The 21,543-nt window shown below is 43.5% G+C and overlaps 1 protein-coding gene across 5 annotated transcripts in view; it reads left to right on the forward strand.

Annotated features, from left to right (window-relative positions):
- tjp2a (tight junction protein 2a (zona occludens 2)) overlaps positions 1-21,543 on the forward strand; it is a 155,719-nt gene that overhangs the window by 84,794 nt on the left and 49,382 nt on the right. For all 5 annotated transcript variants that reach the window (XM_085992208.1, XM_085992224.1, XM_085992200.1 and 2 more), the window contains exons 4-6: positions 10,541-10,643; positions 15,048-15,675; positions 17,101-17,204. In XM_085992208.1, coding sequence (XP_085848334.1) covers positions 10,541-10,643; positions 15,048-15,675; positions 17,101-17,204 — 835 coding nt within the window. The remainder of the gene's footprint in view (positions 1-10,540; positions 10,644-15,047; positions 15,676-17,100; positions 17,205-21,543) is intronic.

Below are 21,543 nucleotides of genomic sequence, written 5' to 3' on the forward strand. Positions count from 1 at the left end.
CCTTTTTCTTTTTATATAACTATAAAAACTCTTACTATCTGTTTTTATATTTTTTGCTAATTTACTTTCATAATCTATCTTCCCTTTCTTAATCAATCTTTTTGTTATTTTTTGCTGTCTTTTAAAGTTTCCCCAATCCTCTATCCTCCCACTAGATTTGGCTACCTTATATGCCCTTGTTTTTAGTCGAATACTATCCTTAATTTCTTTACTTAGCCACGGATGGCTGTCTTTTCTTTTACACCCTTTTCTTCTCAGTGGAATATATATTTTTTGGAAGTTGTAAAATAACTCCTTAAATGTACACCACTGATCATGTATCGTCTTACCCTTTAATCTATTTTCCCAATCCACTCTACTCAATTCCGTTCTCATACCTCCATAGTCTCCTTTATTCAAGCTTAGCACGCTTGTTTGAGATCCAACCTTCTCACCCTCTAATTGAATATGGAATTCAACCATGTTATGGTCACTCATTCCAAGGGGATCCTTTACTAGGACATCTTTAATTAATCCTGTCTTGTTACACAGGACCAGATCTAAGGTTGCTTGCCCCCTGGTCGGTTCAGTTACATACTGCTCAAGAAACCCATCCCTAATACACTCAATGAACTCATCCTCAAGACAGCCCTGCCCAATTTGATTTGTCCAATTAATATGATAGTTAAAATCCCCCATAATTATAGATGTTCCCTTATTACAAGCCTCAACTGTTTCCTGATTGATACTCCGTCCAACAGAGTTGCCACTGTTCGGAGGCCTATAGACTACGCCCACTAGTGTTTTTTTCCCCTTGATATTCCTTACCTCCACCCAAACTGTTTAATTATCCTGATCTTTTGACCCAATATCATTTCTCTGTATTAGTGATTCCTTCCTTTATTAACATAGCCACCCCACCTCCCCTTCCTTCCTGCCTGTCCTTCCTGATTGTTAAATAACCTGGTATGTTTAATTCCCAGGCATTGTCACCCTGCAGCCATGTTTCTGTAATGGCCACAAGATCATACCCATATGTAGTTATTTGTGCCATTAACTCGTCTATTTTGTTACGAATGCTACGTGCATTCAGATAGAGAACTTTCAAAGATGTTTTGTGACACTTAGTTCCTGCTTTTGCCCTTTTTATTACTTTACCTTTTACTCCATACCTTCTGCCCCTTCCTGACACGCTCTGGTTTTCAATTTCCCCACTGCTACCTAAGTCTATGACCTTCTCTGTTGTCATTTTTATTATTTGCTCTCTAGGAACCTCCCCCCCCACTAGTTAGTTTAAAGTCCTCTCTACAGCCCTAGTTATATGATCCGCCAGGACTCTAGTCCCAGCACTGGCCAAGTGAAGCCTGTCCCAACGGAACAGCTCCCTCCTGCCCCAGTACTGGTGCCAGTGTCCCAGGAAGCAAAACCCATTTCTCCCACACCAGTCTTTGAGCCACGCATTTTTCTTATTGATGTGCCTGTAAAAATATTTTACTATTTTGTTTTATGTTCCTTGATAACTTAATTTCATAGTTCCTCTTTGCCTTCCTAATTATTTTTTTTGACTTCTCTCCTAATCTCTCCGTATTCTCCCTTATCATGCATTCCCCTGCTGTCTATGTACTTAATGTATGCCTCTTTCCTTACCCTCGATTGTTCCCTTTTGGCTTTATTCATCCATGGAGTCTCGTTGGTGTTTAGTTTGTTCTTTAGCGGAATATATTTTTCCTGCACTCTATTGAACACCGTTTTAATTGTTTCCCATTGCTGTTCTACAGCGTTGCTTGCCAATATTGTTGCCCATTTTATTTTCCCAAGTTCTATTCTCAGCCCCTCAAAATCAGCTTTTCTCCAATCTATTACCCTGGTTTTCGTCACACTTAAGTCCTTCTCAATTATCATCTTAAAACGTATTATATTATGGTCACTATTGCCTAGATGTTCCCCTACTTTTCTTCAAATAACTTTTTTTGGGGAAAAACAACTGAGCAGTAAGTGTTGGAAGCTCAATAGGAGGATTGGATATTTACTCGTCCTGGGAAACTATTCACTCTGCGCTTGCTGAGACTACAGGATCTGTCTTGAGATAACAGTCAAGGCTCTGGGCAAAAGTTAGGTCCAAGCTTTTGGGGAGAGGCAAGAGCTTTGTGTTATTGAGGAGAAAAATGACATCAAAAACATATTTTTAAAAAAGAATTTTGATTAGATTTTTTTTTTTCATACTTTTTTTAAAAATGCTGTTGCGTTCTCCTACTCACTGGTTTGGGTTTGGTTATTTCAAGTCTCAGTTGCTCATTGGCAATTTTCTAACTGCTTTCCTTGCTTTTGATTTGGACATTCCCTACCTTTTCTCAATTCTGATTTGGTGCTCTTTTCCTCCGACTCCATCAACATTGAAAGTGTAATGGCAAAATGATAGGACGCAAATGTGACATACACGGAGTGCACACTAGACTCAAGACTTTTAATATTACAGTACTGTACCCACCATTGTTCCCTCTAATTTTTTTTTGGTGTACGGTCCCTTTAAATATAAGAATATAGACCATAAGAAATAAGAGCAGGAGTAGGCCATACGGCCCCTCGAGCCTGCTCCGCCATTCAATAAGATCATGGCTGATCGTCGACCACAACTCCACTTTCCCACCCGATCTCCATATCCCTTGATTCCCCTAGAGTCCAAACATCTATCTTTCTCCGCCTTGAATATACTCAGACTCTGCATCCACAGCCCTCTGGGGCAGAAAATTCCATAGATTCACAACCCTCCTGAATGAAGAAATTCTTCCTCATCTCAGTCTTAAATGGCCTACCCCTTATCCTGAGACTATGCCCCCTAGTTCTAGACACTCCAGCCAGGGGAAACAACCTCTCAGCATCTACCCTATCAATCCCCTTCAGAATCTTTTATGTTTCATTGAGATTACCTCTCATTCTTCTAAACCCCAGAGAGTATAGGCCCATTCTACACAATCTCTCATCATAGGACAGCCCTCTCATCCCAGGAATCAATCTAGTGAACCTTTGTTGCACTGCCTCCAAGGCAGGTATATCCTTCCTTAGATAAGGAGACCAAAACTGTGCACAGTATTCCAGGTGTGGTCTCACCAAGGCCCTGTACAGTTGTAGCAAGACTTCCTTACTCTTTTACTCCAACCCCCTTGCAATAAAGGCCAACATGCCATTTGCCTTCCTTATTGCTTGCTGTACCTGTATGCTAGCTTTCTGTGCTTCTTGCACGAGGACACCCAAATCTCTCTGAACACTAACATTTGAAAGTTTCTCACCATTTAAAAAATAGTCTGTTTTCTATTCTTCCTACCAAAGTGAATAACCTCACATTTCCCTACATTATACTCCATCTGCCACCTTACTGGCCACTCACTTAGTCTATCTATATCCCTTTGCATGGTATCTTTTCCAGTGGCGGCAGCAGCTGGTGAGTGGCCTGTGCGGGACCTCCCGATTGGTGCGCACCTTACGGGGGAACACTGGTCCCCACCATTTGTAGCGGGCGTGTTCCTGTGAGTGAGATTTGCCCATTATATGCGGTGGCCGGTATAACGAGTTAGCCTTAATGATTGAGTGACTGCTAAGCAGAATTTGTATTTTGCAGCTTTAAAGACTGCCAAAGAGAGAGGACAATTAAAATTCACGCTGCAACGTGTGCTAAAGATAGCTGCAACATGAATAAAGTTCTTTTAGTATAGTTCAGCACACCTTAACGATGTGGTGTTTACTTATATTTTGTTCTTGCATTCAGTGCACCTTAATGAGTTGCAAACAATTGGGTAAGCACAGCTGTTTCTGCCAGAAATAAATGGAGCATTTAAGATGCTGTAACCAGAAACTTTGAAATGCTAATGGTTATTGCTTTTTAGCCGCTGTAAGTGACTCCATTTTAAATGTGGACGATTTAAGTGGTGGGGAACTGTATTATTAAGTATTGCTTCACAGCTAAGTAGGTACCAGTAAATTAAATGGTGATCGTGGGAGGCTTGCATACAGGCAAGTGAGACCTGGGCATCTATTTTATTAGGTGGAAAAACCTGATGAACTGCTGAGGAGCGAGAGGGAGTACCCAAAAATTGGGGAAGATTAAGTCAGCTGGTGATGGGGAGATGCTTCCAAAGAGGGAAAAACATCGCACGTACCATGTTTATTGGGTAAAAGGCCAAAAATTGGATTTTAAACACCCAAAATATGGGAGGGAGGCCAAACAGCTGCCACTTTTTTCAGAAAATTTAAAAAATGAGCTCCCCAGCACTGCCTAGTGGCCGAAGTCTGAAACCTTGTGACCAGCACCAGTTTACATACAAAAATTGCATGATAAATGTTCATATATTTTCACATCATAGCTAATAATAAATCATAACAAAAAGAAGTAAGGCGGTGTTTGCCATATGAAAGACTTTTTGAATTGCTTGATCCTCTGTAACTCTGCACATAGTTAAGACTTAAGTATAGTCTTGAGGGGCAGGGAATAATTGGACCAAGGTGCAGATATAATTTAGTCCCCAAGTTAAAGTTGTACATTCTGTCCTTTTTTATAAGTACTTTGCCATTGTACTCTTGGGAGTTAAATAGCAAAGCCTAGGAAGCTGAGAAGTAGAGTTGGTTGGAGTTTCTCTGTAGTACAGGCTGTGGAGCTGGGCAATACAAAAGAAGCACCACAATACCACCACTGGCAGGAGGGTGTAATTACAAAATGACAAATTTACACAGATGGTTTCCAAAAAAATGTGGATAGGAATATATAATGAACAAGTTGACGAACATGATGACAAGCAGTAAGGTTTTGTAGACCGGAAGTGTATGCAGACTTAAGATTTTTAATATTATTGTCAGCCGTGGCTTAGTCGGTAGCACCTTCACATCGGAGTCAGAAGGTTGTGGGTTCAAGTCCCACTCCAGAGACTTGAGCACAAAAATCTATGCTGACACTCCAGTGCAGTACTGTCGGAGGTGCAGTCTTTTGGATGAGACGTTCAACCAAGGTCCTGTCTGCCCTCACCGATGGATGTAAAAGATCCTATGGCACTATTTTGAAGAAGAGCAGGGGATTTATACCCGGTGTCCTGGCCAATATTTATCCCTCAATTAACATCTCAAAATGGATTAACTGGTCATTATCTCATTGGTGTTTGTGGGAGCTTGCTGTGTGCAAACTGGCTGTCGCGTTCCCTACATTACAACAGTAAAATAAAGAGTAGATTGCCTTTCAAAAGCTAGGCTTTATTAACCTTAAAAAACCCAGCAAGTACATGTTGAGCACCCAGTCTCAACAACTGTAGAAAACTGAATTTAAGATGGCCACCACAGGTCACATGGAATCAACTAACCAATAAGTTTACAGCATGTATCTCAAGGCAGGAAAACAGGCAACCAATTACAATGCTTCTTATAAAACAAGAATAATCACCACATTCACCCCTCCTTTTAAAATATACTTCAACCTAGGTAGCCTTTACAGTTTACAATTAGTTATTTATGACTAGAGCAATACATGTATAATGCCTTCAACAATTTTAAAATTTTACTATTAATTTATTAATTATTTTAAAAGTCCATTTTTAATCGGTCGACCGGATATCTTGTTCGTGTCGACCTTCTTAGCCTTGATGGAGTTCCTTGCCCTCCCACACCAGGAGACACAGAAATATCTTCTGCAGGGAGGCTATCAATATCCCGATTATCAACGGTTTCCGGATTGGAAGTCCCATTAGAAGGTAGACTGGGAGGGTCATGAACATCCATCGGGGGCAGACTAAGAGAATTGTAAGTGTCTGCAATAGGATTGGAAATGTTCGTAGTATCTGTGACGACATCAACATTATCTGAATTATGGCTATTGTTAATGTCCTCAGAAGAGGGCTGGCCACCACAAGGAGCTAAGTCTTTAACTGAAACCGTACTTTCTTTCCCATCTTGGAATCGAATGTGAGCATATTGGGAATTTGCCTCCAATAGCTCCACCTCCTCCACTAAAGGATCATACTTTGACAGTCTAACATGGCGTCGGAGCAGCACAGGTCCCTGCATAGTAAGCCATGAAGGTACCGAATATCCCGTAGTGGATCTCTGCGGATAGTTGAAGAGCCTTTCATGGGGGGTCACATTAGTAGCCGTTGAAAGCAATGATCTAATGGAATGCAGGGCATCAGGCAGTACCATTTCCCACTGTGTATTCTTAAGGTTCCGGGATGTCAAAGCCAACAGAACTGCCTTCCAGATCACCCCATTGTATCGTTCGCACTGTCCATTACCCTGGGGATTATACGGGGTAGTTCTGCTAGTAGAAATTCCCCGACTCTGGAGGTATTCCTTCAACTGGGAAGACATAAAAGAACTTCCCTGATCCGAATGGATATACGCAGGCATCCCAAAGATGACAAAAAGTTGAGTCAGACATTTAATAACTGTAGCAGCTGATACATCTGCACAAGGAAAAGCAAAAGGGAACCTTGAAAACTCATCCACAACAGTAAATATATATCGATTCTGAGTCGTTGAAGGAAGAGGCCCCTTAAAATCAACGCTCAGGCGTTCAAAGGGAGAAGTAGCCTTTATAAGATGAGCTCGTTGAGGCTTAAAGAAATTCGGTTTACACCGGGCGCAGACAGAGCATGACGAAGTCATCCGCTTGACGTCTTCAACTGAAAAGGGCAAATTCTTACTGCGTACGAAGTGTATCATCCTCGTAACACCAGGATGGCACAAAGCATTATGAAGATTAATAAGCGTATCTCCGTGAAGCACAGAACAATAAGCCCTCGACAGCGCATCAGCGGCAACATTATCCTTCCCCGGACGATAGACTATATCGAAATGATAGCATGCCAACTCGATCCTCCACCTCATTATTTTATCATTCTTAATCTTTCCGAAATGTTTGACATCAAACATGAAGGACACAGATTTTTGGTCAGTTACTAACGTAAAATGTCGCCCAGATAAATAATGTCTCCATTTATGCAGTGCTTCTACTATTGCATACGCCTCTTTCTCTATTGATGAATGTCTCTGCTCACTATTGCTCAGAGTACGTGAGAAAAAGGCCACAGGTCTTCCATTTTGGTTCAGGGTAGCCCCAATTGCAAAATCGGAAGCGTCCGTCTCAATCACAAAGGGAACCTGCTCATCAATAGAATGCACAACTGCTCCAAGGATATCCTTTTTAAGATTATCAAAACACATCCTGGCCTCCCATGATAGAGGATATGTCGTAACCCGAATAAGGGGCCGGATCTTCTGCGAGAAGTTTGCAATCCAATTAGAATAATAAGAAAACAGTCCAACAACTCGTTGCAAGGCCTTTGAGTTACCTTGCCCTACTAATTCTATCAGTGGTCGCAGCCATTCTGGATCTGGTTTAATCTTGTTTCCCGAGATAATATACCCCAGTAAATTTACCTCGGTGGTCGAAAAGATACACTTCTCTTTATTGAAAGTTAAGCCAACTTTTTCCGCAACTTGAAGGAATCTTTCTAGATTAAAATCGTGCTCCACCCTTGATTTGCCACACACCGTGATGTCATCTAAATATGAAAAGGTGTCAGAGCGAGAGTTATCACTTATAAAAGCATCCATTGCCCGTTGAAAACAGGCGACACCGTTAGTAACACCGAATGGTACTCGGCAAAACTGGTACAGCTTTCCGCCAGCTTCAAAGGCCGTATATGGTTTGTCCCTCTTAGCGATAGGAATCTGATGATAAGCACTCTTTAGGTCAATAGTGCTAAAAACCTTATATTGAGATACTTTATTGATAAGCTCATCAATCTTAGGCAGGGGGTACGCATCTAATTGAGTATACCTGTTAATAGTTTGAGAGTAGTCTATCACCATTCGCTTCTTATGTCTCTCATTAGTGGTGACAACTACCTGTGCCCGCCAGGGCGAAAAACTAGGTTCAATGATTCCTTCCGATAAAAGACATTGAACTTCAGAATTAATAAATTATTTATCCTGACTGCTATACCTTCTTGACTTGGTAGCAATTGGCTTACAGTCCGGCATCAAATTGGAAAAAAGTGATAATGGAGAAATGAATAAAGAAGTTAATCCACAAATAGACAAAGGTGGCTTGGTTCCTCCGAAAGAAAGACTGAGGGACTCATGTAATTGAAGCACATCATGACCAATCAAAATGTCCGCACAGAGATTAGGCAGAACGGATAGGCGCATATCAGTATACGTATTACCTAGGAGAATTAATTTCACAAGGCAACAACCAGCTACTTGTGAGGTGAGAGTCGTCTGAGCCATACACACCTGATAGGAAACAGGCGAAATTTTCAAACGCTTCTCCCTCACAAACTGAAGACTTATAAAGCTCTCAGTACTGCCCGTATCTATAAGGGCCTTCACTTCTAACCCATTAACTTGGGCCATAACTATAGCTTTGTTTAGGCCATGGGAAAAGGCGGCAGAAACTGATGCAATAAACGCCCTATCTAAAGGCTGAATGGTCGCAGAGGAGGCAACCGATTTGCAAACACGTGCATAATGACCTCCCTTGCCGCATTTACTACACACAGCCTCCCGGGCAGGGCACTTCAAACGGGGGTGCCGGTCGTTCCCGCAAAAATAACACTTCTGAATCCTAGAGGCAACAGCTGCCGAAGTAGAAACTGTTTCGGAATCTGGTAAACCACTCCTTAAATCCACGTAACTCCCTTTCATCCGGAACTGCCGAAACCACGGTCGCAGGCCGATCAAAAAGAGCATAAGAATCCGAACTTCTCTGAGCCAAATCCAATGTAGAGGCTTGCTCAAAAGCACTCTTAAGATCCAAGGTCTTATTTTCTAATAACCGCTGACGAATTGATCTAGACAGTAATCCATTAATAAATGCATCCCGTACCGACTCTTCCTTATGTTCTTCTGCAGACACGGCCTTATAATTACAGTTAGCACCAAGGCGCCAGAGTGCTTGTAAATAAGCATCCAAGGATTCTCCCGCCTGCTGCCTACGGGCAGATAAAAGGTGACGTGCAAATACCTCATTTTTGGGTTTAACATTTTTTTTCCAACGTAGCAATAGCCAATTCATAAGTTTCACAGTCCAAAATATACTTATACACATCCGGAGCAATGTAGTTGATTAGTATATCCAACTTATTCAGAGATTGCTGATCCAACACACCCAAAAAGTTTTTAAATGTACGATACCAATGTTTCCATTGATCATCCACTCCTGCAGAATTAGGGTCAGCATTAAATTGTTCCGGTTGAAGATATCGTTCCATTATAGCAAAAGGTTAATAAATTGAAATAAAGAGTAGATTGCCTTTCAAAAGCTAGGCTTAATTAACCTTAAAAAAACCAGCAAGTACATGTTGAGCACCCAGTCTCAACCACTGTAGAAAACTGAATTTAAGATGGCCACCACAGGTCACATGGAATCAACTAACCAATAAGTTTACAGCATATATCTCAAGGCAGGAAAACAGGCAACCAATTACAATGCTTCTTATAAAACAAGAATAATCACCACAAACAGTGACTACACTTCAAAAAGTACTTCATTGGCTGTAAAGCACTTTGGGATGCCAGGTGGACGTGAAAGGCGCTATAGAAATGCAAGTCTTTTTATATCTCGGACAGTAAAATTTACATTAAAATAGCGTAGTGGTTGTATTTCAGAAAATCATTTTGGTTATCTCTAATGAAAGGGTCTCATTCAATGGTTGACCCTTGTTAAAATCACTCATAGAATGAAAAACTTTGAACTTACATGTAACAGATGCCGTGGGTGATTTGTGAGACAGTAATCTAGCCTTGAGATTCAGGGAATCTGAAACACACTGAATTTAGTCATGTGGTTTTTGATCTCATTGGAAATTCTTGTTTAGATTACTGCCCCATAGTTGCTCCCAGGTGTTTTGTGTGTTCATCAATATCTACTTTCGTACAATAGAAGTTATGAATATGATAACGTAATGGGAGATTTGAAGCTTTACTTCAAGAATTTATAAAGAAAGACTTGCATTTGTCCAGCGCCTTTCATGACCTCAGGACTTCCCAAAGCACTTTACAGCCAATGAAGTACTTTTGAAGTGCAGTCACTGTTGTAATGTAGGAAACGCGGCAGTCAATTTGCACACGGCAAGCTCCCACAAACAGCAATGTGATAATTACCAGATCATCTGTTTTTAGTGATGTTGATTGAGGGGTATATATTGGCCGCGACACCGGGGAGAACTCCTTTGCTCTTCTTTGAAATAGTGCCGTGGGATCTTTTACATCCACCTGAGCGGGCAGATGGGGCCTCTGGTTTAACATCTCATCCGAAAGATGTTGCTTATTTGGAATTAATTTTGTTTCACCAAAAAAATCCATAATCTAACAAATTAAATATGTTCAAGCGCCATTTATTTCTGGTGTGATTTTTCTCATCACTGCCCGCCCAACTTTTGCTCCTACATTACAATGGTGACTAAAGAATTTAGTATGTTTGTTTATTTCTGAATGTATCTCAACGGCATTTGGCAAAAGTACAAAGGGTTTTTTGCGGGCTCTGTAATTGTGAAAATATTTTTTGTTCTTTCCCTCACAGAGAAAATGACCGGGTTGTAAATGTTAATGGCGTTCCAATGGATAATGTGCCTCATTCCTTCGCTGTACAACAGTTAAGAAAATGTGGTAAAGTAGCCCAAATAGTAAGTGCTGCTGATTTAATATCTACTGGAATTAGTGATATTTGTACATGTCAGTCATGTATCCTTTCTTTGAAACAAGATGGGAATGTCTAGGGCACAGGCATTTCCATGACTAGAGTCCCATGTTCACCACAACATCATTCACTGAAATCTGACAGTCAAGCTGTAAAACTGACTTGGATAAGGACTGTAATCAGAGAGTTTGCTTTTTATGCAGCAAGTTATGATCTGGAATGCACTGCCTGAAAGGGTGATGGAAGCAGATTCAATAGTAACTGTCAAAAGGGAATTGGATAAATACTTGAAGTGGGAAATTTGCAGAGCTATTGGGGCTAATTGGATAGCTGTCAAAAGAGCTGGCACAGGCACGATGGGTTGAATAGCTGCCTCCTGTCCTGTATCATATAATCATAGAATGATACAGTACAGAAGGAGGCCATTTGGCCCATTGTGTCTTTGGTAGTGCTCTCCAATTAGTCCCACTCCCCCAGCTCTTTCCCCATAGCTCTGTAAATGTTTCCCCTTCAAGTATCTATCCAATTCTCTTTTAAAAGTTACTATTGAATCTACTTCCACTGCCCTTTAAGGCAATGCATTCCAGATCATCATAACTCGCAATTAAAAAAAAGTCTCCTTGTGTCGCCTGTTTCTTTTGCCAATCACCGTAAATCGGTGTCCTCTGGTTACTGACCCTCCTGCCAACAGAAACACTTTCTCCTTATTTACACTTCTCAAAACCCCTCATAATTTTGAACACCTATCAAATGTCCCCTTAACCCTCCTGTGCTGTAAGGAGAACAACTCAGTTTCTCCAGTCTCTCTTCCTGCTTTAGCAGGACCATTGAAACTAATTAATAAAAGATGATGTTTTCCCCATGCCAAAGATCGGCATTTCGACCCATGTTAACACTGAAAGGGATTGATTATTGTGACTTAATTGCTGCAAGGTTATCAATGGTCAGTGACCAGCAGTAACATTGCCATGGTGTTACAATAAACTGTGTTTCATTGCGTTTAAGTTGACCTCAAATGACTGCACGTTGTCTGAAAACACAATCCTTCCTAAATAAGTTCTCTTCACTGACTATGACAACGTTCTGGATAAAAATAGGGATTAAAAAAAAAAAAAAAATCTTCTAATGGTTGTAATGCAATTATACGAATCAATTTATCATACGGATTAAATTTCAGTGGGAAGTTTGGAATGAATGATATGCCGCCTGAACAACCGAGAAAGATGGCTTTTTAATTTCCTCTGGTTTTCAGCTTGTGCTTACACTTGACTTTTTTCCATTCACTTTTGCCTCCTCTCACAAGAACCAGCAGCAGAAAGTTGAGTCCTGAAAATCTGGTGCACTTTTGTAAGACTGTTTACATCACCAGTAACAATCACACCACCATTTTATCACTCATTAAATAAGTACCTATCAAAACCAATTTGTAAAAAGTCTGATAAAGTTACTTACTGGGAAGTTTGCATCCTCTCTTCCTGTACCACCACCCCTCCCACCTTGTTGCGCTTCATAGAATCATACAGCACAGAAGGAGGCCATTTGGCCCATCATGACTGTGCCAGCTGTCCAATTAGTCCCACTTCCCCACCCCCACTCTTTCCCCATAGCTCTGCAAAGTTTTCCATTTGAAGTATTTATCCAATTCCCTTTTGAAAGCTACTATTGAATGAAGTGATGTAGGAGACATTTTGCATGAATTCAAATACTTTGACACTTCTATTAATTTAATATTTTCTCTGACGTACAGATTAATCAATGTTCTTAGTAGAAATTAAAAATATATTTTTGCAACAGTGTACCACTCAAACTTTACTCATGGGACAGAACAACCCAGAAATAATTCCACACAGTTATTTACAAAAGATTTTAACGGATAATACAGGCCTGTTTTTCGCCTCCCAGTAAAATGTGCGCATTTGTTTCTGACCCAATTTATGTAATATCTTTTCAAGCATGGTGCTAGTTAACTATTTAACCTGGCTCGCAATCCTGATGACTGGTAGAATCGGCACAAGAGTAAAATATGTTCCTGTCCCTTGCTGTAATATCCAACAACTTAGTAAAACATCCCAATGCGCTTCACAGGAGCGTTATCGGACAAAGTTTGACACCAAGCCACGTAAGGAGATATTGGGAGTGGTGGTCAAAGAGGTAGGTTTTAAGGAGCGGCTTAAAGGAGGTGAGAGAGATGGAATAGGGAGGGGAGGACGGAGCGGCTGAGGGACATCGTGCTCCCACTGCCACTGGAAGCCATTGTATTGACTTTCTGAACATGGCGCTGTATGAATAGCTGACGTGTCCCTACGGGGAGTAAGCATTCCATTGTAATTGTACTTGTACTGGTTACATATGGCAAATAAAAATTGAATTGAATTGAAATTCAAAGCATAGTGCCTAGGTAGCTGAAGGCACGGCCACCAATGGTGGGGCGATGGAAATTGGGGATGTGCAAGGGTCCAGAGGTGATGGACACTTGCTTTCTAACATCGTTACTTTAAACAGCCACTTTCTCCTCCTTTTCTCCATTTCTTTTTCTGCCAAGTTCTCTGATTCACTTTCCCCTTTGTTCCTTTTTGTGTTTCAAAGCTGTTTTGCAGGCCTTTTTGTCTTTCTAATGCATTTTCGCAAACTGAATGAGAGAACCTTTGTATAACGTCCAGCTCTTTATATTAAAAAAAAAACACAAATTGGTTGGCAAACCATTAAACCTCTTGGTTGCCTCTTTTTTTGTACTGGTATTTAGCATACTTGGTGATTTTTGTCTACTGTTCTCATAGGAACAGGAGATGGCCATTCAGCCCCTTGAGCCTGTTCCGCCATTCAATTAGATCATGGCCGATTTGTGAATTAACTCCATCCACCCACCTTGGTTCTGTAACCCTTGATGCCCCAGCCTAACAAAAATCTTTTCCTCTCCTAGTCTTGGCTTTGGTCAGTCTAACGAGGGTTCCTTCTGCCCTTTTCTGTTCTGATGAAGAATGTCTGTAAAGTAAATGATTACCTGTCTCTTCCCCTTACTGATGCTGATGGATCTGCTGGGTATTTCTTGCAAGTTCTTGTTTTTTTTAATCTATAGTATGTCCTGCATTTGCAGAGAATTAAAAAAAAGTACAACACTTGGAGGTGTAATGTAAAGATTTGGTCTCCTTATCGAAGGAAGGATATACTTGCCTTGGAGGGAGTGCAACAAAGGTTCACCAGACTGATTCTTGGGATGGAGGGGATTGTCCTTTTTAGATTAGGCCTTTTATTCCCTTGAATTTAGAAGAATGAGAAGTGAGCTCATTGAAATATATAAAATTCTTAAGGAGCTTGACCGGGTAGATGCTGGGTAGTCTAGAAGTAGCGGTCACAGTCTCAGAATAAGGGGTCGGAGATAAGAAATTTCTTCGCTCAGAGAGTTGTGAGTCTATGGAATTTTCTACCCCAGCGGACTGTGGATGCTCAGTCATTGAGTATATTCAAGACAGAGATCGATAGATTTTTGGATATTAATGCAATCAAGGGATATGGGGATAGTGTGGGAAGGTAGAGTTGAGGTAGAAGATCAGCCATGATCTTATTGAATTGTGGAGCAGACTTGAAGGGCCGAATGGCCAACTTCTCCCATTTCTTATATACTTATAACTGCCTTACTCAGGATACTAGTTGCATGCTTTTTGGGGAAGAGAATTTAAACACCTTTTTTGTTTTGAAGCAATAGTGGTTCCTTTTATGATTAACTGAGCATTGGCCAATATTGTGTTTCTTGCTAGCATTAATTGAGCAGCCCTTTCTTACTTTCCCAAACTCTCTTTTTTAAATATCTTTTTGGCATTCTTTTCCATTGAAACTAGGATTAGCAGATAGACAGCAACTGCGGCCAACAAAGTTGAAGTAGTTGCGCACGCGCAGTTTCAGTGTTGTTTTGTTTGTTCGCTAACTGAAAAGAAAATATTGGCGCCATCACAAAGAAAACAATTCCAGAGAGCGAGAGAAATTATCGCTACTGCCAACCAGAGCCGCATCACGAAAAGAAAATCTGTGCCAGCAAAACTCATCAAACTTATTAATTTTTCTTCTCCTTTCCCTTCACACTGAGCTCGCACCCCAACAAATAAATCTTCGCAACCCTACCCTTGCAAAATTATTGTACATTAATACTTCAAACCAACCTGCGATATTATACATAATTACTAAACCAACCCAGAGCTCCAGATTTATGCATTATTATTATTATTATACGTTAATAATTAAACCACCACAGATTTATGCGCAGAACGCTTCTGTGCAGCTTCCGATTAGTTGGCGGCAGTCCCCCTGTATGCACTGGTGGTAGTCCAATTTCGATGACTGACTGACTCAAATGATAGCACTGAACTTGGCAATTTTGTTGCTTTCATTCCAACAGACCGTGAAAAGGGGCCGGAAAATACCAGCTCGGCAGCCGTTGGCTGAATCCGAAAGTCATTTCTTCGATGTAGCAGATGACTATGACCGTAGAAGTGAGCACAGTATTCAGAGCGAGCGAAGTGACGGTGGGCCCAGAGGACGCAGCTACAGCCGAGACTATAGCCCCGACAGAGGCTACAGCTGGGATGAAGAGCGTGGCAGGAGCTACGAGAGAGCACAGATCGGGGATCGTAGCTACAGTAGGGATCACAGCCGGGGTAGAATATACGATGAAGACCGAAATCACGAGAGAGCCTATGAGCAAGGTGATCGTGGCCGAGGTAGAATATACGATGAGGACCGAGTCCACGAGAAAGCCTATGAGCAAGGTGATCGTGGCCGAGGTAGACTATACGATGAGGACCGAGGCCACGAGAGAGCCTACGAGCAAGGTGATCGTGGCCGGGGTAGAATATACGATGAGGGCCGAGGTCACGAGAGAGCCTACGAGCATCGTCGAGAGCCAGCAAGAGCTCCGAGCCGTGATCGACTCCGATCCAGGAGCCCGTCACCTGAATCCTCCTATTATGATCGTGGGCTGCCAAAGCCATACAAAGTTATGCTCGTTAAGAGCAAACCTAATGAAGGTGAGGATGAACCCGCTTTCAATTCGTTTACATTGTTTTTTTGGGGGGCACCTGAATCTATTTAAAAGAACATTTGGAGAAGGATATTAAGAACTAATGTGTTCTGCCACTGGGTAAGAGAATACAGACTTGTGCACACATTTCCCCAGATAAGATGCTGAAATTGGCACTTAGTTTGAAGCTAGGCAAGTAGCAGTGCATGCAAAAAGCTGTTGAGGTTGGGGGTCGATTGGAAACTTCAAAACCTTGAGATTGCTAGATTTCTGTTAGGCAAGGGGTATTTAGGGTTACGGAACCAAGGCGGGTGGAGTTAAGATACAGATCAGCCATGATCTAATTGGGCCTGAATGGCCTACTCCAGCTTCTAGGATATACATATCATTCTTGTGCCAGGCAACTCGGACAAATGCCAATTGTATAGGTTGTACCTCCTAAATTATCAAGTCACAAAAACGTGCATGGAGATGTGACATTTGTACCAAATTTTATATCCTTTGCCTTTTTGAGTGCAAACTAAACATCATGTTTGTGTGTGAAAACTTGTTCAAGAGCATGTTTCTAGAAGATGATATTTTCCCACTTTCGTTACAAATTTGGACAATTACTCTACATTTTGTACATTGTCTTTTTAATACACTGATGTGAAGGGCTATGGGGAAAGAGCGGGCGAGTGGGACTAGTTGGATAGCTCTTTCAAAGAGATGGACCAAATAGCCTCCTCCTTCTATGCTGTTTGATTCTGTGGACTGAACACCAAAGTCCCCCAAGCCACAGTTGTGTTTTATAATGTCTGCTTTTGTAAGTTGAAGTATCTGATTCTCCAACAAGAAGTGAAAGTGATGGGTGAATGGGGTAGTGGGGCATCTTTTTATACCATTGGTGCCAGCGGAAGTACAGGCAAATTATGAATTTGTGTTTCCCTTTTTCTATCTTCCTGTTCTGTGTGGTTGTGTGTGTTCCAATCTAGAAGGTGTGAGCAGGTTCCCTTCTCATGTGGGTGATGATGCATTTTGTTTTTCCTGTCTGAAAATGGTAATATACATAAATGTCTGAGCTAGTGGTGATGGAAGTGCAAAATACGATCTCGATTGCCCTGTTACTGGGAGGCAGTAGGGGAGATGCTTATCTACTGGGATGGGAAATCTAAGGGAAGGAGTCACCCTACACTGCTATTGTTCAGTTCCTAATTTCCAGTCATGGAGAGCGGCATTGGGTTTACAAACTTGGGAAGGGCTTGCTTATCGATCTGGGACAGGTGGATAGTTTGGCAAGGTTGATTGTAATAAATGTTCCCCGTAACAGTGTTGCAAAGTCGCGCAGTGTCTGCTTCAATCCCCTATAGAACAAGAAGGGCAATTAGATAATTCAAGATTGAAGTATCCGTGCATTCAGCCTTTCAAAACTTTCACAAATTTTGTCCAATAGAATATGGCCTTCGATTGGGCAGCCAGATCTTCATCAAAGAGATGACTGGAGTTGGCCTGGCAGCAAAGGATGGAAACTTGGAAGAAGGTGATATTGTCCTCAAGGTAAGTTTATTTTTTAATTCTTTTGAAGAATGAGTGAATTTGCACTTTGCAGAATGGATTTCGGTTCTGAATTGCATATAATTTTACAGCACATAAAACAGACCATTCAGCCCAACTGGTCCATGCTGGTGTTTATGCTCCATACGAGCCTCCTCACAAACTACTCCTTTTATTGCCTCCTAACAGCACAGAAGGAGGCCATTTGTCCGATAACGCTCCTGTGAAGCACATTGGGATGTTTTACTAAGTTGGTTATTGCAGCGAGGGACGGGAACATATTTTACTCTTGTGCTGATTCTACCAGTCATCAGGATTGCGAGAAGGCTAAATACAGTTAACTTGCATCATGCTTGAAAGATATTAGAGACAGCTGTCATAACACACATTTGGTCAGAAATTAAGGCGCACATTTTACTAGGAGGCAAAAAACAGGCCTGTATTATTCGCTTAAAATCTTTTGTAAATAACTGTGTGGCATTATTTCTGGGTTGTTCTGACTCATGTGTAAGTTTTGAGTGATACACTGTTGCAAAAATATATACTTAATTTCTACTCCTAATAACATGGCTTACAAAAATAAAGGGTCAGATTTTGCTGGAGTGGGGTATCTCGCTGCATCCCCATTAGACTTTGTCCCCGCACCCTTCATCTCAATTTTTTTGCGCCGTAATTTCCTGGCAGTGTGAGCTGATAATGGGGCATCTGGGACCTCGGTGAACGATGGGACCAACAGTCTATCTCCTTAACCAATGAGATTTCAGGATTGAGAAAGAAATACCAGAACAGAGAAGGTTATTGGGCGAATTCGAGTCAAAACAGGTATAAGAGAAATAGAGAGGGAAGGAATGATTGGATTAAGAGAGACCGAAAAGAGAAGTAATAAATGAAATTTAAAATTTGACATTTAAAAAAAATCTCCTGAGTTTACTACTGACAGGAATGAGACTCAGCAGTTTAAATTGTTCCCTTTCTGGGCTGGGGAGGTTGATTGCCATTGCATTAACAATTATCACATCGTTAACATGGTACGTGCGCTGTTAATGACCAGACTTACCTTTCTGTGGCGAGGCACGCTTAACTGGCAATTAATGTGTGAATCAAGCAAGTTCTTAAAAATAACGGGGAGGTTGAGGGCAAGATACGGTTTGTGTGAAGGTAAATCAACCAGCAAGTTCTGGAAATTCGCAACTCACGGCGTATCTCTCAATCCCCATAACTCGTTGGCCAGTTTGCGCATTAATAACGGCGTTGTGGCAGAACCACTGAGAGCCTCTGGCTAACTGTATATAATTCTCTTTAACGATGTTCTAACACCAGCCTAAACCTGTACCATTGTGTTAGGCATTACTGTGTTTTGTATATAGAGTTTGCATGTACGGGGCGTGGCCCCTTTAAGAGCGCGGGCAAACGCGATGACGTCGCGTTGCAAACCACGGGGCTGCCCAGGCAGTCCTCGTGGCATCTCCGTTGAGTAAAGACCTGTTTAATTGTTCTCTGGTGTCGATCTCCGTTATTCGTTGGAACTCGTTAATTCCTGCATTGGTGACCCCGTTTTTGTGAACGTTTTCCACAAAAGAGCACAGCATGGAAGCAAACGCCGTTTCGCTAAAGCTACCGCAGTTCTGGGAGCAGCAAGCGCTCTCGTGGTTTATTCAGGTCGAGGCCCAGTTCGCCCTGAGGAACATCGATGCGGATCAGACCAAGTACCTTTATGTGGTCTCCGCACTCGACAGCTCTACCGCCTCTCGGATTGTCGGCCTCCTCGAAAACCCCCCAACGGAGCGCAAGTATGAAACCCTCAAAGCGCGGTTACTGCAGGTTTTCGGGCTCACAAAATTGGAGCGCGCCCGTCGATTACTCGCTATGCCCAGGCTCGGGGACTCCAAGCCTTCAGAGTTGATGAGCCAAATGCTCACACTCCTGGGCTCAGAACGGGAATATTCCCTATTCTGCGAGATTTTCCTCCGCCGACTGCCTGAACAGGTACAAGCTACCCTGGCCAGATCTGAAATTGAAGACTGCACAACACTCGCTGCGGAGGCTGACACAATTTTCGTTGTAGCGCGGCAGTACTGCGCCACCACGAGGCACCCATCCCCCGCTGACGCCGCCTCAGCTCGTCCGCCTGCTGGGCTGTGTTTCTACCACACGCAGTTCGGCGCGAAGGCGAAGCGTTGCCACCCCCCCTGCAGTTTTCCCCAAAGAAACAAACCACAACTGACACTGCGACCACTGAGGAACGGGTCTAACGGGCACCCCGCGGCCACGATGGCGATTGGCAACGCGGGAAAATTGCTGTTCATCACTGATACTCTCTCTGGTCGTCGTTTTCTGTGCGACACCGGAGCGCAGTGCAGCATTTTACCCGCGTCCGCCCTCGATGTGCAGACGGGGAATCATGGCCCCACCCTTGAAGCGGCCAATGGCGGAACAATTCGGACCTTTGGCAGACGGCAAGTGGAGGTGTGCCTCGGTGGAGCAACGTTTTCACTGGGAGTTTGTTACGGCCAAAGTTTCCCAGCCCCCCCTCGGTGCGGATTTCCTGTGCGCCAACAGCCTCCTGGTCGACGTTAGGAACCGGCGGCTGATCAACGCAGCAACTTTTAATTCTGTTCCGTGTTACCGCAGTAAGACTACGTCACACACCGTCTCCTGTGCGTTCCCGACTCCTGATGAGTTCGCTCGCCTGCTCGGCGAATTCCCCGACCTGACGACCCACATTAGCCTCCACAGCCACGAAACATGGTGTGGAGCACCACATCACCACCAACGGCCCCCCGGTCTACGCGCGGGCCCGGCGCCTGGAACCTGGCAAGCTGGCGGTCGCAAAGGCGGAGTTTGCAACCATGGAACGGTTAGGGATTATTCGCCGGTCGACTAGTCCCTGGTCTTCACCCCCTCCATATCGTCATGGCGGTCATGCGGCGACTATCGACGCCTCAACGACGTCACCACTCCTGATCGGTACCCGATCCCCCACATCCAGGATTTCTCTGCCCATTTGGCAGGGAACACCGTGTTCTCAAAAGTCGACCTCGTCCGGGGCTACCACCAGGTCCCAGTTCATCCACAAGACGTCCAGAAGACCGCAGTCATCACCCCATTCGGCCTCTTCGAGTTTTTACGAATGCCGTTTGGGTTAAAGAACGCCGCCCATGCTTTCCAACGCCCGATGGTCTCCGTGCTGCGGGACCTCAAGTTCCTCTTCGTCTACCTGGATGATATTCTAATTGCCAGTCCTACCAAGGAAGAACATACCTGTCACCTACGCACCCTTTTTCGACGCCTCAGCCAACACTGCCTGATTATCAACCCGGCCAAGTGTCAGTTTGGCCTGCACCAAATTGACTTCCTGGGGCATCGCATCACCTCAGAGGGAGCGTTTCCTTTACCTTTTGAAAGTAGAGGCGGTGACATCCTTTCCACGCCCGCAGAACATAAAGGCCCTGCAGAAATTCCTAGGCATGGTAAACTTTTACCACCGTTTCGTGCCTAAGGCGGCACTACTCATGCAGCCCCTGTACGAGGCTCTCAAGGGCAAGACTGGCAAGAACCCGGTAGACTGGACGGATGACATGGCCCGAGCGTTCCCCGACACCAAAGGCGCCTTAGCCAACGTGACTATGCTGGCGCACCCGCTGCCAGGAGCCACCATCGCCCTCACCATCAACGCGTCGGACTACGCAGTCGGTGCCGTGCAACAGCAGTGGGTGAACGAGACGTGGCAGCCATTGGCATTCTTCAGCCATCAACTACGGCAGAACGAGAGAGCATACAGCACATTCGACCGGGAGTTGCTCGCCCTTTTTCTGGCCATCCGCCATTTTCGGTTCCTACTGGAAGGACATCCTTTCACCGCCTTTGTGGACCATAAGCCGCTAACCTTTGCAATGGCCAAGACCGCCGAACCGTGGTCAGCCCGACAGCAGCGTCAACTGACCTACATATCCGAATTCACCACGGATATACAGCACGTGGCCGGTAAGGACAACCAGGTGGCAGACTGCCTCTCCCATGCGATCGTCGATACGGTTTGTTTGGGCATCGACTACGCCCTCATGGCAGCGGACCAAGCCTCAGACCCGGAAGTCCAAGCTTACAGAACGGCCAGCACTGGCCTCCAGTTGGCCGACGTCAAGTTCCATTCGGCAGGCACCACGCTGTTGTGTGACGGCTCCGTACAGGATCCTCGCCCTGTCGTGCCGGTCGTCTGGCGCCGCAAAGTGTTCGATGCCATACATGGGTTGTCATACCCAGGAATGAAGGCCTCTCAGAAACTGATGTCAGCGAAATTTGTATGGCATGGCATGCATAAAGATGTCCGCGACTGGGCCAACAC

The sequence above is a fragment of the Somniosus microcephalus genome, chromosome 1, assembly GCF_052327205.1.
Source record: "Somniosus microcephalus isolate GS21.2 chromosome 1, FLI_Smic_1.0, whole genome shotgun sequence".
In the NCBI taxonomy this organism is placed as follows: domain Eukaryota; kingdom Metazoa; phylum Chordata; class Chondrichthyes; order Squaliformes; family Somniosidae; genus Somniosus; species Somniosus microcephalus.